Here is a 15909-nt window from a genome sequence, read left to right as displayed (position 1 = left end):
TATTTACTTTTAAAATAAATATTTCATTTATTTTTCTTTTCCAACAAAGTATCCTCAACCAGGGGGAAGGCGGCCAGTTGGTCGCCTTCCGCCGGAGAAGGCGAGGTTGCCTTATTTTTTGTCGGAACGGAGCGCTGGTCGCCGAATTTTTCGTCGGAATTGAAATGACATGTAATAACAAGTCATTTACCGATTCTTGGGCTTCATTAACTCAATTTGACATGTTTGAGGGTTTAATTACACTTTTTAAAAGTTTAGGTACATAATTGACTTTTGGTGTATAATTTAGGGGCCTATTTGACCATTTTCCCAAACTTATTTTACGAAGTAACTTATATGAAATTACAACTGTTTATTAAGCATAATTTTGTTTTTGGGATTACGATGAAAACCCACAATCACTAGCTGAATGTATGTATTAAGTAAACCATGATCTTATGTAAAATTCTGCAGATCACAGAGAAATAAACCGCACTAAGAAATTCATGTGCACCAGACTCAACCGAGAAGATGTTGATAAAAATCAAATTTATAACAATTTAGTACAAAAAATTGATCTAAAATCATGCTCCGCTCATTTCACCACTCCTTTTCCAATTATATTTTTAATTCTTAGAATAATGTCGGTTATTGTTTTTTTAAACAAAACAAAAAACATAAAAAACAAAAAACAAAAAAAAAAACAAAAAAACAAAAAACAAAAAACAAAAAACAAAAAACTAATGTCGGTTATTGTTATTATATGTACACAACTTACAAATAACCAAAGTACTAGAAAACCAACCTTTTCTGTAACTGACCAAGAAAATCAAATAATCACATGATCACATGTATCATTGTCTAATAAAGGGAAAGGGGGAACTAAATAAATGAACAAGAAGAAAAAGCAAAAGAAAAAATAAAAGTTGGAAAAGAAAAATGATTCTGTGAGGCCAACTGCCCCAATGCAAATAGTCCAATATTTTCTGGTGCACTGCCTCCTCCTCCTCCTCCTAAACCACCACAGTGGTCCACCATTACTGAAAAAGTCACAGAAAAATGGTGTATGCATGCATTCTTCTTCTCCAAAAGATTGAATCCCCAATTCCAATGACATCTCACACTCAATGGTTCAGTAAACATATCCAAATATCGGTGCGCACAAGGAATTTACCTACTTTGAACATAATTTCCACATTGCCGCTGTCGACGAGGTTCGAACCTTGGTCTCTTCTTCTAAATACTGCCTACTGAACCAGTAAATTAAACCCGTGCAGACAATGCATCATTCTTCTTCTTCCATCGTTGGTGGCTCTGCCGCTATTATATATACTAGTATAGTACCCGTGCGATACACGGATAATAACATATATTCAATAATTATATATATTATTTATCAAATTTAAATAATGTAAATAAATACTCAAAATATTGTATAATATTCTAACAATATCTTATTATAATAAAGTATGTATAATACCTAATATCAAATTTTGCTTTATAATGACTTAGTGTTGAGATTAAATAAAAATTAAAAAAAAAAGAAAAGGAAAAAGAAAAAGGGACAATATACCCATCACTTGGCAAACTACAAAAATACCATGGACATACAAAGAGAACTATGCCAAAAATATCACAAAAACTGGACCTAATTTGTGGGTATTTATAAGCAAGTTAAGGGACATCTAAAAGCTAGAGTACAAAGTGACTTTGCTAGACATAAATTTTGAATTTAAAAATTTTAAATAAATGTAGTCAGCACAACAAATAATGTATTTGGCTGCTTAGAAGTATTAGAATTTGCATATACTAAACTATTACACTAAATATAATGTAATATTAGTAAGCGCAGGCTATGTGTATTGTTTAAGATGTTTAAGATAATATATTTTTTTTAGTAAATGCAGGCCATGCGTGTTGCTTCCATGGTGGACCAGGGTCACCTTTCATGGTGGGTCCTGGTCCAAAACGACATCGTTTTATATCAAATGTCAATTAGTACATCATATTTAACAATATTATCATAGACTATGTTCATAATATTTGTTCTATATGTTCATAAATCAAACTTTAGTGTCCCTAAACACAAAACTAAATATACATTATATGCATTTTCATTCATCTATAGTTGGTTCATAATATTCATTCAATGCGCATAAAAATAAAGCTTAATGTTCATAGACAGTATACTATGAACGCATCATGTTTAGTACGGAGTAATATTCATTGTGTGTTATACTCATAATATTTGTTATAAATGTCTATAAAATATAGACATTAAAGATCATGAACACTAAACTAAATATATACATCATATGTATTTACATTCACTCTATAGTAGGTTCATAGTGTTCATAAAAACAAAGTTTAATGTATATAAATATTACTATAGACGCATCATGTTTAATAACATTCATCACGTACTATGTCAATAATATTTATAAAATATTTCACTTTTGGTCCCTTGACAATAATACATGAATCATATTTGGTCCTTGACTATTAAAATTTTCTAATTAGGTGCATGACTATGTAATTTGTATCACATTTAGTCTTGTCGTCCAATTCCGAGCTAACTATTGCCGGAAGTGCTGCATTTGCTTCTTCCCGAATGACCACTTATGGAAGGAACAATGCATACATTTACTTATTCCGGAAGGAGCACTTCCGACAATAGTTTGCCGAAAAATTACATAGTCATGCACCTAATTAGAAAATTTTAATAGTCAATGACCAAATGTGATTCATGTATAATAGTCAGTGGACTAAAAGTGAAATTTATTCTAATATGTATAAGCAATTTCTTGATATTATTCAAATATACTAGTATTTGTCCCCGTGCGATGCACGGAATGAATTTGTTAAAATATTTTAAGAATATTTGGATCGATATATAATTATATAAATTATTATATCGAATATTATATAATGCAATTGAGGAATTAAGTTGGATCGATTGTATTTTATAAATGTTATCATTGCTTGAATTCGATCAAATAATTGTCCAAAATTAATAGTCAATATATAGATGTACACATTAAGTGCAGAAACTTTAAATATTTTAAATATCAGTGTTCAGTGAATTATATCTGATGATCATATTTAATTTTGAGTGAATTATTAATATTCATTACCTTTTACAATTGGTCTAATTTGTTTTTCATCTTTAAGCAAAATCTTCCTTACACATTCTATACATAATTTTACATCTTTATATATGAGTATTCTAATGAGGTCCTATAATTTTGAATAAAGTTGTGCTACAAAAATAGTCATAATTAATTTCTTTTGAATCATTCATATGCATGAACATTTTCATCTTTAATTACACAATTTTCCTTATAAATTGTGGATACTAACCATTCTATTCAATTTTCCATTTGTAAATATATATCTTTACACAACTATATATTTCCAATAACATATACACACACACATTTTTTTTTTTTAATATTTCCAGTAACTATACATTTTATAAAATATATAACCGAGATTAATATTTTTTTCATCTCGGCTAAACTTTGATTTTTTTTTTGACATACTCGACTAAACCTTATAATTACACAATCCTTATATATTCTTAATATAAAATAACATTTGGTGTAAAAACGATTAATTTTCATATCGATTAATATTATTTCCATCTCGGCTAAACTTTATATTTCCATCTCGTATTGCAAAACATTTTTCATCTTTAATTACAAAATTTTCCTTATAAATTGTGGATACTAAATGATTCTATTTCATTTTTAATTTTTAAATAAATATATATATATATATATATATATATATATATATATATATATATGTATATATGTATATATGTCTTTACATAATTACATTTTAGTAACATATATATACAGATTTTTTTTTATATTTTCAGTAATTTTATATTTTATAAAATATATAACCGAGATTAATATTCTTTCTATATACTGAGTCAGTTTGAAAATATTTTTCATTTTCAATCAATTATTAATAGTCATTTCCTATTTCAATTGGCCTAAATTTCGTGTCATTTTTATTCTCAATCAATTATTCTTTTTAATACGTATTAATTAATTATTTAATTATTAATAACAGTTTTTTTTTTTTTAATATTTTCACTAACTTTACATTTTATAAAATATATAACCGAGATTAATATTTCTCTCGATCTCAGTAAAACGTTGAGATGCAAATTTCATTTTACATGTTTATTAATACATTTTATACCAGTAATTTTTATATTTTTAGTAATTTATTAATATTCAAGTATTAATATTCATTTCCTTTTCCAATTAACATAATTTTCATAAAAAAATTATATTTCCAGTAATTTATTAATATTAAAGTATTAATATTTATTTCATTTTTATTTTTTAATCAATTATTAATAGTCATTTCCTATTTCAATTGGCCTAAATTCTGTGCCGTTTTTATTTTTAGTTAATATTTTTGTAATATTCTTTTAAATACTATAATTTTCCCTATGGACGTGCAGATGTGGGTAAACGAATAAAACAAATGAATATTCGAATGAATTTAAACCCATTAAATCTTTCAATTTAAACAAAAGACATAAATTTTAAATTTTAAATATAAAATCTATATGCTTATTCGTGCAGTTGACTGAATATGTTTATTACCAATTAATTATATTACCAATTTTATATTATAAAACACCATACATATTATTACCAATTATACTATTATGTTATTACCTAATTAATATTTTTATACACGTATTACCAATAGAATATTTAATTTGTTATAAAATAGGAAAATTTGTTTTATATATATATATATATATATATATATATATATATATATATATATATATATAGATTATGTATTATTTTTATAATTAAGGTATAATATTATTAAATCGAAATTATTTAAAATATATAGATCTATACTAAGAAAAATCTTATTAATTTCAGATATTAAAATTATATATTTATATTAAAGGTAAATTTATAAATAATTAAGTTTCAATAAGGGGAAAATTGCATCTTTGGTCCCTGAGTTATACCCAAGTTCCGACTCAGTCCCTGAGTTATGACCGTATCCATTTTTAGTCCCTCAGTTATGAACGAAGTGGCGTATTTGGTCCCCGAGCGTTAAAACTGACGAAAAAATTAAAAAAATATTTAAAATTTGAGGGGTAAAATAAGAAATTCACATTTTATTCTCCTTCTTATATCATAGCCATTTTCACAACATTATTTTCACTTTTTAGCCTCTTATTTCATGATTGTTCAATCCATATATTCTCAAGATATACAATTCTTAATAAAGTTACTACAGAGCTTACGAAAGAATTTTACGTACTAAAAATCTCAAGTTACTCCCTTGGTGAATTTGTCATAAAAATAACATGAGAAATTTGATATCTTCTTGTATTTCAAAAGTTATGGTTTAATTACCATTATGTTTAGTAAGAGATATCATACACTTTTCGGATGATGTGTTTTACATGCTTGAAGACAATGATCAAGTGTTATCTTGTTTGTACTGATCAATCACAAGTTCCTTATACGAGACTCAGGTTACTAACAAGTCATACGAAGATTATTGAATTGCTTTTAGAGTTGAAGAACCTTGAAATAAAATGATGCTAGGAAGTTGAAAATAATGTTGCAAAAGTGATTTCAATATAAGAAAGTGAATAGAATGTGAATTTCCTACTTTACCCCTAAAATTTTAAATATTTTTTAATTTTTCCGTCAATTTTAACGGTCAGGGACCAAATGCGCCACTTCGCTCTTAACTGAGGGACTAAAAATGGATACAGTCATAACTCAGGGACTGAGTCGTCACTACCATTATAACTCAGGGACCAAACTCGCCATTTTCCCTTCAATAAGTTTAGTTATTTCCTAAGTTATATATGGTTAGTAATGAATATTTTCTATATTAGATTATGCTTATATATGGTTTACCCGTATTAACCATCACTATATTAGATTAATATTTTATTATTTTAATATAATATATAATTAAATTAAAATATATGGTTAATATTTATTCAATATTATTATGAAAGTATTACAATTATAAATTTACAATTATAGCTTTATATATGAAAAATATAGAAACTTAAATAGTTTAAATCAAAATTATTAAAAACAATGCGTCTAAGTACAAAATAAATTATACTTGATTTAATAATTAATTATTAATATAATTGCCTAATATAAATTTACAATTATTAATAATTATTTGTGGTAATTATTAGGCATTAAAAAATAAATAAAAAGAATAAGAAAAACAGAAAAAGAAATAATATATAGATGCTATACGATATCTTACATAAGGCAAATTGATATAAAATTTAATCTAGAATTATAGTAGGAATAGGAAAGTAGGATATAATATATTATATTAGTAATTGTATTAACATATTTTAATATACAATTGTTGTACACAAAAGAATTTTATTTTTATTAATAGTATAGAAAAATTTAATTTCATTATATTTTAAATAAATGTTACCATAATTATATGTAGTAATTTGTCATATATAAATTTCTTACTTTAATAATATTAATCATATGATAATCTATTCTATTAATAAAAAATAAAATCCTCCCTGCATAACACAAAGAGAACAATGAAAAAACACCATCAGATACTTAGTACTTAAAACACAACCCACAATATATTTATAAAAAAAAAAAAAAAACCCTAAATTGTACTTTCAAGTATGCACATATAGAGATATTTTAATCTATTGGCCTTCAATTCTTTCTTAGAATAAGAAGAAGTATCTTCATTAGATGAAGAGGAACCACTTTCCACCACCTTCTTCTGAATGTTGCCATCGAAATTTTTTTTTCTTTTTCTCTATAACTTGTTTTAAAACGAATCCTTTTTTTTTTTTTTTTTTTTTTTTTTTTTGTGTTAGCTTTCTCGACGGTAGCTTTCGTTTCTCACTTAACTACAAAGTCACCAAAAAATAGTGAACTCGGGTAATATCCCTTACTGACTCCATAACCATTGCATCGCACAAATAACAAAAATCATGACTGGAAATAAAATATATAAACAATATTACAAAATTATTGTTTTAAACAAAGAAATAATACAAAAAAAAAAATACATATAATACAAATTTTTTTTAAAAAAAACAATAATTAAAAACTATGGAAGATCAATTACAGACAAAAATAATACGAAAAAAATATTTTCTAAAAAAATTAAACCTTTTTGCATCGGCTTAATCGGAGCAACTACAGCTGGTTTGGAGTGGCATCGACCCAGAAAAATCCATAATAACTTTTTTTCACAGAAATAGAAATAGCTAGAAGAGAAATTGTACCTTTAATGCATTGAAATATGCATATAAGTTTGAGCAGCTATTGAACCACAATGATTAAACTGATAAATTGGTGATGAAAGAATCACTTGCAAGGGAAAAGAGGGATGCAATGTAAAATGAAGACTTTAATTTTTTTAGTCATGAACTCATTGTATTTATAGGTGAAAAATATGAGAATTATAAATTTGTAAGATTTTTCAAAATGAAATTGTATTTATTTATTTAAGGTATTGGCATAATTAATTTATTATATTGATATTCCTAATCAAGTCATTATATTAATATTCCTAATTAATTCATAATATTGATATTACTAAATTACCCTTAAGTTTGAGCGGAAAAATGAAATAGGGGGATTTTGTTTATATATATATATATATATATATATATATATATATATATATATATATATATATATATATATATATATTTGTTCTCAAAAGGTTGAATCCCAAACTTCGAGCCCCTCACGACCCGACCCGACAGAATATCTGAGATAATGTAAATCATAGAATGTAGTTCAACCTAGACATTTCATTTACATTCATAGTTTAATGACGTAAAATATGTAATTTTACATTATATTTTTACCCTTCTAAATTTTTTTTGGTCAGGTCATGAGGTGTCCTGGCGAGATTGATTAAGGGATAAAATGCTAGCCATATTGATTTTTTCATACAAGTTGAACTCACAATCTCTCTTAAAAAACGAGAGTGCACGGCCACTCACGCTAATCAAGCTGGTTTTTTTACCTTTATAATTGACGCCTCTAAATATATTTCTTAACATAAATGGTCAAATTTGAAATAAAATTAATGTTAATGAGTCAATTACAGTTGAATTAAAAGTTGAGGATGAAAATTAGAAGACATCAATAGTTGATGGAACTTTTATTTGTATATAGTAAGTGTTGAAGCCATTAAAGAAATAAAGAAAATGGAATTTAGGGTCCGTTTGGAAAGCAGGAAAATAACTTTTGGAAAATGTTTTCTGGAAAATGAGTCATTTTTCGGAAAACATTTTCCTTTCCAGTGTTTGGTTGCATTTTGGAAAACTGTTTTTGTGTGTTTGGTTCATTTTCTGGAAAATGAGTAGAATTGTATAATTAAACATTTTAATTATTTTATTTAAAATATTATAACATGTATAATAATATATAATAATTTTAAATATAATTAAAAAAATAACTAATAATATATCAAAAATATTATAGTGGTGGTGGTGGTGTAGTGGTAGTGGTGTTATTTGTTATATAATAATAATAATAATAATAATAATAATAATAATAATAATAATAATAATAATAATAATAATAACTAGTGGTGGTATGACGGTGGTGGTGGTGATGGTGTGGTGGCGGTGGTTGCGGTGGTATGGTGGTGGTGGTGGTGGCGGTGACGGCGGTGGTATGGTCGTGGTGGTGGCGGCGGCGGTGGTGTGATGGTGGTGGTGGTGGTGGCGGTGACGGTGGTTGCGGTGGTATGGTGGTGGCGGCGGCGGCGGCGGTGGTGGTGGTAGTAGTGGTAGTGTGATGGTTGTGGTGGTGGCGGCGACGGTGGTATGGTGGTGGTGGCGGCGGCGGCGGTGGTATTGGTGGTGGTGTGATGGTGGTGGTGTGGTGGTGGTGGCAGTGGTGGTGGTGGTGGTGGTCGTGAGGTGGTGGTGGTATGGTGTTGATGATGTTGGTGGTGGTGTGATGTTGATGTAAAAGTTGGAAAATTACTTCCACCCCAAAAAAATGGGAAGTCATTTTCCTCCAAATCAAGCCTATTTTCCAAAGTCAACGGAAAATGATTTTAGTTGACTTGATTTTCGAGGCACATCCAAACAATGGAAACTTGAAAAATGATTTCCAGAACTCATTTTCCAGGTTTCCAAACACACCCTTAGTTTTGTCCAAGAAAGCTGTAAATACAATTGTAACGTAATTGTTAATTGTTAATCCCGACCATCATCATCTATAGCTTTTGTTTGATTCCTAGAATACACTTGGAATGAAATGACATTATCAGGAACATGTCTATTCCGTTGTTTGGTAATGCTTTTTGTTCCCAATAATATAGTTTCCGAGAATGAGTTATTCTGCTTGCAAGGATATTTTTATCCCCAGTTAAATCTACAATTTGTTTAGGTATTTTTAATTGACTGATTACTAATTGTAGTCAATGTTTTGTTTCCCCCTCCCTCATTTTTTGTTTGTCATACTATCCACCATCATTGTAGCTTTAATTTGGTTGATGACTTCAAATTTCAAATTTGCTATTGACCATGGTGGATCTATTTCATTCATTGTTGTCACAGTTTCAATATTCGCATTGCCTCAATGGTAATCATTTACCATCCCTATATAGTATCTTCTTTAGGATTTCTACAATGATCACATAAACTATATTTTTTCTTTTACATTATTTTTGCTGGAGTAATACCTTCCCAATTGGTTGACTCATATACATTATTGCAATATTGCATGTATGAACTTCATGTTTAAGCCCAATCCCACCACTGAGTTGGATAATTTTGTTAGGTTAACACAATGTAAGTTATATTCAAATCATGACATTTGAATTCATACACAATCAAACAAATTAAACATTAATAGTGATGGACAATATTGGCCATGTTTGATAACGCAGTTAGCTTATTAGTCAAATTTGGCTTATTTGATCACTATAAGTTGTTTGACTTGGTTAAACATTCAATATAAGTGTTTGATTAATTAGCTTTTTGTAACAACTTATTGCTCTAAAATGCTAAAATTTAAAAAACTGCTCAAAGTAGTTTTTTCAATAACCTTTTTGAGAAAGTCATTTTGCATGTAATCAACTATCAGCTAACAGCTAATTTACCAAATATCTTTCTACAATCAACTAATCAAACTCACTAACATAATAAGCTAACAACTATTTATCAAACACCCCCAATATAAGAGCATTCTCAATGAGAATTTTGGAGACCGAGAGAGGGTCGTTACGTTTTTGGGAATGTGGAGGAGAGACAAGAAAATACCAATACTATTATTATTGTTATTTTTCCTAAATACTCACCTTGCATAATTTTTTAGAAGAATAAAATTGTGTCCCGAACAAAACGGGTATGGGTGCGTAAAAATACTACCTAGCATTTATTTTATTTTATTTTAGTTTATTTTTCTCTTTCCTCCAACTAACAATAAAAGAGTTAACAAAAAACTCACCTCAAAAATTTATCCATTGGCTTTTCTCTATGTACCCACCCCACCCCCAAGTTTTTCTGAGAGATTTTTGTCATGAGAGATAGGAGAGGAGAGGGGAAAACCAAGTCCAATTACAAGGACCTGATTTTTTGCATAGATTTATGAAAAAAAAAATAAAAATAAAAGGATAGGTGAGTAGTACTAAGGGTGTGTTTGGTTGACAAGTTTAGCTCTAAAAAATGAATATCAAAGTGAGTAACTTGTTCACCTAATGGTCACATCTAGATAGTGGCCAACTACAATGACTTAATTTTTGCACAATTTTTAAGAAAAAAAAAAAAGATCATCGTGTTCACAAAATGTGAACGCCTAGTGGGTGCACGCACCCACTGGAGTGCCAAGGTAGTTACTAAGTTGTTTTTTCCTCTCTCTCTCTCTCTCTCCTTTCTTCGACTATACAACAAACGTGAAAAAAAATTCACTAAAATGCTTTAACCATTAGTCTTGCTATAAATCATGCATGCGTTCAAGATTCTCACATGAAATCTTCACCGATGCAACAAAAGTTGGAACCAATCTTGTGAGTTGTGAAACACGAAATAACTGCCTTAAAGAGAGACATAACTCACACTTCTAGTCCTTTCTCATGATTCTAGCAAGTACCTAAGGAGATTACGTGCAAGTATTTGGTGCTAATGCTTGGGTCTCTTTAATGAAAGAAATCTTGTAGGGCTGATGAATTCAACAAGATTAAATTTATTAAGTTTGGTTGTATTTTAACACTGTATAAAATACTATATCTCTTACCACTATCAATAAAAAGAGAAATCTTTTGATTCGTCTTGAAATGAATGATTAAGTGTGTAGAGCATGTCTATTGTATCTTTTAGTTAAACCCGTCGCACATGGTCTTTCTAATTCAATTTACCTCTTATGTGTGGTTTGTAAAACAAATATACATAAGCGCTTATGTGATTCGCGTGATTATTGCACAAGAGCTAGAGTTTGTTCACGCACATATTCCAATCGTATTTATGTTTTTTTTCCTATAAAGAAATCTTTGGATTCACATTTTATTAGAAAATGCTCTATTAACATATTATTTGAATTGAGTAGTCATTCAATTGATACACCCCCAGCTACTTAGCCCATCCCCAATAAAAGTTTTTGGTGTGATTTTTGAAGAATGAAGGTTTATGTGGAGGAGAGAAAAGATTTTGGGTCTCATTGCAATACTTTGATTTTCTGTGGGCCCTAGGCAAAGAGAAACAACATAGAAAATGCGCAGTTAGGCGCGGTTCATGCATATACAACGCCCTGTCAGACGTGTGCAGCCTGCTGGCGCATTAAGATGGTTACTTTTATTTTATTGATTTTTCTTTTTGCTTCTCTTTTTTTCCCCTCTTCTCTCTCCCTCCCCTCTGTCCTAATTGACACGTCAAAAAAAAAAAAAAAAATAACTACTCTACTCAAGTTGCTCAGTGGAGGCGTTATTGGTTCTTTGTGTTTCGTAGGTTAAGAAAGTATATGAACAGATACTACAATGTAATAGAGCCAGTAGTTTTCAAAAAAAGTTGCTCTTATATTATTTTAATCCTAATCCGTAGTATTTAGTATATGGTACCTTTTATAATCATTGAATAGTGAAATTGCGCTCGAGTGTTAAGTACGTCAATTGACTCATCTAAAATCATCAATACACACAAATCCTTAATCTCAACATAATTACAGTACAACACAGTACATATCTACCCCACCACGCAACACTGGTCCCACACTCATGCTGCCGAGGAGTCTCCTCGTCTCTTTTCTTCTTCTCTCTCTCTCACTTTCAGTCTCCCTCTCGGCAATACAAAAACCATGACTCTTTCAGTACATTCCCCTCCAGCATTTCCAGTCTTCCACAGTAGATTTCATTAAATTTGTCTTTAAATTTGTCATTTCTGGGTATATATATATAATAAATGGCGTAGTGTTAGTGGGTCACCTGATCCATTACCAAGTTTTCTTAGCCTCAACTCATCCACAAACACAGTGGTTTTGGTAAAATTGGTAAAATTTCTAGCCCTGAACGCCTTTAAAGATTGAATCTTCGAGGCTTTGATGCCTTCTCTTCACTCTGGGTCCTTGAAATGGCGCGCGTTGAGATGGGTCATGTGGTGGATTTGGAATGTGGCGAACACCGCCGCCGGCACTCCTCCGGCGAGGAGCAGCCGGAGGAGGAGGAGGGAAGCTTCTGTTTCTCTGACGCCGACGAAGGGTCATGTTATTCCCAGTTCTATTCCACGGCCGATGGCTCTACCTATGACGACTGTAGCTTCGCCGGTGCGTCTGAGTCTGAGATAGCGGAGACTGTGGACTCCCGGCGAGCTTCGTCGGCGGCGGCGGAGTCCGATTGCTCGGTGGATTTGGAGAAAGGGGTTGGTGAAACCAAGGTGCATTTCGGGAAAATTCAAAGAGATTGTAGGATTTGTCATCTCAGCTTCGACAGCTCCGGGCCTGAAACTGGGGTTTCGATTCAACTAGGATGTTCTTGCAAAGGTGATTTAGCTTCTGCTCATAAGCATTGCGCTGAGACTTGGTTCAAAATCAAAGGAAATAAGTAAAATCATAACCTCAATCACTTCTGTTTTTTCTCCCCCTTTTAATTCCCATTATGTATGTGTGTATTTATATCCATTTTTCTTCTTAAATGTCATTGATTGTAGCTGAAATTTAGGATTTTAGAAGAAAAGTATGCTAAGAATATAATGGAGTTTAGACTTTAGAGTGCCTTGTTCTTTTTTTTTTGGGTGACAATAGAAAGTTGAGGTATGCCCTTGAAAACCAATCATTATGGTCCACACAAATTGTATAGACTATATTTTGTATATTGTCAATAATGTACATTCAATACAAAAATAATGTACATTGTATTCTAGGGATGTACATTATTTTTGTACTTAGTGTACATTATATTATATAATGTACATATAGTACAAAAATAATGTACGTATATTAAAAATGTACTTTTTGTTATGGTCCACATAACATTGTGTGGACCATGGTCCATACAATAATTTGCCTTCGACAACCCGCCTTGTAACCCTAGCCAACTGGTTCAAACCAAGAAGCCTAATAGGTCGCTCTTTATGGGAGTCGAACTTGTTCTTTGAGATGACGAGGGAAGCTTGCAGCCATTACCTGAAAGTGCACTGAGTAAACCCGGTCTTGAAAGCTTAGCTGACAAAGGACCATAAGGAGGTAAACCAGTCTAGGTTGTCATAACTAACCCGTTCAAACTAAGAGGACTGAGATTCAAACACGTGACCTTGTAATTACAAGTTTGTATCTTTAGCTATCTTGGTTGGGGTTAGCCCAGACTGCTTTGTTCTTTGTTATTACTGCTTGACGCCTTTGATAGACAACTGGTACATGGTTCCTATTGATTCCTATTCACTACTACTAGGATTCTTGTAGCACATGCTTAAGGGCTATAAAGTGATAATAACAAAATGATTCATGTTTTGATACACTTTTATTATTATTATTATTATATGTTTTGTGAGAATTATTTTTGCAAGTAAACATAAATGATTGTTTCCCCTGCCCGGGAAGGGATGCCTTTCGTGTATTTTATTGGGACAAACAGGTAGATAAAGAAGATGAATGGAATAAAATGAAAGAATTTAAATAACAGGAAAAGTAATGTGAAAATATCCCTTTTGGATTTAGCTTAGCTCCTATATGAGACGACGAAAATTAAAGCTTGAAAAATATCTAATCACACCCAAGATTCCTAGCCATTCTGTCCTTATACTTGGGATGGCTTTCTTTATCAAAGTGGAGACTTGACCCTTGTTGATTAAGTCCTTCCATTGTGCTGGCAAGTGGATATATGGATTTTGCATATTTTATTCGTAAATTCCAAGTGCTTTCTTATGTATTTGGTTGAAAACGCCTTTTTCTCTTATGCTTAGTTAAGATTTGCTGTGGTTTGCAAATGTTCAATTATCTGCTCTTCCGGCACGCTATGAGCCTTTGATCCTAAAGGGCATCTATTGCCACCTTTACTGAATGGTTCGAGAGTCACCCTGGAAGTCTTGCTTATAGAATTTGTGTGGTAAATTTGTTCTTTTTAGTGCAATTCTATAGCTCTCAAATGCCTTATCTTGTTTTGGACCACGGACCACCTATATAGAAAAAACTTTGTTGATTACCTATTTCTTCATGTTCTAGATTGACCATTTCGCAATTGCTTTTCCAGGATCTGTGAAATTTGCAACTCTATTGCACGTAACGTTGTTGGTCCAAACGATACTGAGTCATCATTGGAGCTACAAGCAAACGAGATGAATGGTGGTGCGGGCACAAATGCAGCCACGGGAACATCTTCTTCCTCCACTTCTGAGGCCCGAAGTTGCTGGGGTGGGCAGAAGTTCTTGAACTTCCTCTTAGCTTGTATGGTATTCGCGTTCGTCATCTCATGGCTCTTCCACTTTAACGCCCCTTCGTAGGCTGGCAGTGAAGTAACGACCTCACGGAGATGATCGTGAGCTCGCAAAGGCTTTCAGCGTCGCTTTGTTGATACGTACCTCTCGATACAAATGTAGGTTAGAAAGTAGAAACTCAGCATTATTGAATTGCCAGTTTACTAGTGTACTGCAACTACATTTCCTTGTGTGGATAACGCCTTATAATTCAAAAATGAGTATTTTCTTTGAGATTAGTTAGTGATTTACTTCTATAGATGAAGTGAAGTGGTTGGTATTATGAGTTCATACCCTATTAGGATCAATCATGATATAGTTTTGTTGTAGTTAGAGGTGAAAAAAAAAAAAAAAACCGAATCTACTAAAGAACTAAATAATCGATACTCCAATTGCCCGAAAAGTTTGGTTATAAGTTTTCTAGTTCAAAAATGATTTCGGTTGGTTATTGGTTTTCTTGTTGATCATGAAAATCTATAACGAATTGAAAAATTCATGCTTAAACAAGTATATATAAAAAAAAAAAAAAATTGGTAATTTGTTAATATGTTTTAAATTAATATTATTATTTTAAAGTGCTTATGATACCATTGGGCTTTGGTACAAGAGAAAATGAGCATGTTTCTAGTAGAAAATATTTTTAAAGTTTCAACTTGGACATTTGATTTTGAAATTTGCAAGTGTAATATGTTTTTAGTGTTTAAAAATTTTGAGTTTTAGACAATTTTTAAGAAATTACAAGCATTTAGTTTATTAAGTTTAGGTAAAAATAACCAATCAAAAATTCTCAGTTTTAGTCAATTCAGTTATGGATAGAAGCTTGGTTTTTTTTTTTTTTTTTTTTTTTTTAATGCTATTGGCTCTATTACAATATAGTATCTGTTCATATACTTTCTCAACCTACTGAAACACAAAGAACCAATCGAAATCACAACCTTCCAAATGAAAGTCCAACCCAGGTACCATTAGACCACATAATTTTGGTA

At 30.7% G+C, this 15909-nt stretch overlaps 1 protein-coding gene across 1 annotated transcript; it reads left to right on the top strand.

Moving 5' to 3' along the window:
- The first annotated feature begins 12375 nt into the window (after positions 1-12375).
- LOC109157852 lies at positions 12376-15178 on the top strand. The gene is made up of 2 exons (XM_019305690.1): positions 12376-13056; positions 14701-15178. The coding sequence occupies exons 1-2, from the start codon at positions 12587-12589 to the stop codon at positions 14948-14950; spliced, it is 720 nt and encodes a 239-aa protein (XP_019161235.1). The 5' UTR covers positions 12376-12586; the 3' UTR covers positions 14951-15178.
- The last annotated feature ends 731 nt before the right edge of the window (positions 15179-15909 follow it).

Source organism: Ipomoea nil, unplaced genomic scaffold (genome assembly GCF_001879475.1).
Source record: "Ipomoea nil cultivar Tokyo-kokei standard unplaced genomic scaffold, Asagao_1.1 scaffold2792, whole genome shotgun sequence".
NCBI classification, from domain to species: domain Eukaryota; kingdom Viridiplantae; phylum Streptophyta; class Magnoliopsida; order Solanales; family Convolvulaceae; genus Ipomoea; species Ipomoea nil.
The sequence above is the reverse complement of the archived record's forward strand: the minus strand, read 5'-3'. Positions and strand labels throughout refer to the sequence as shown.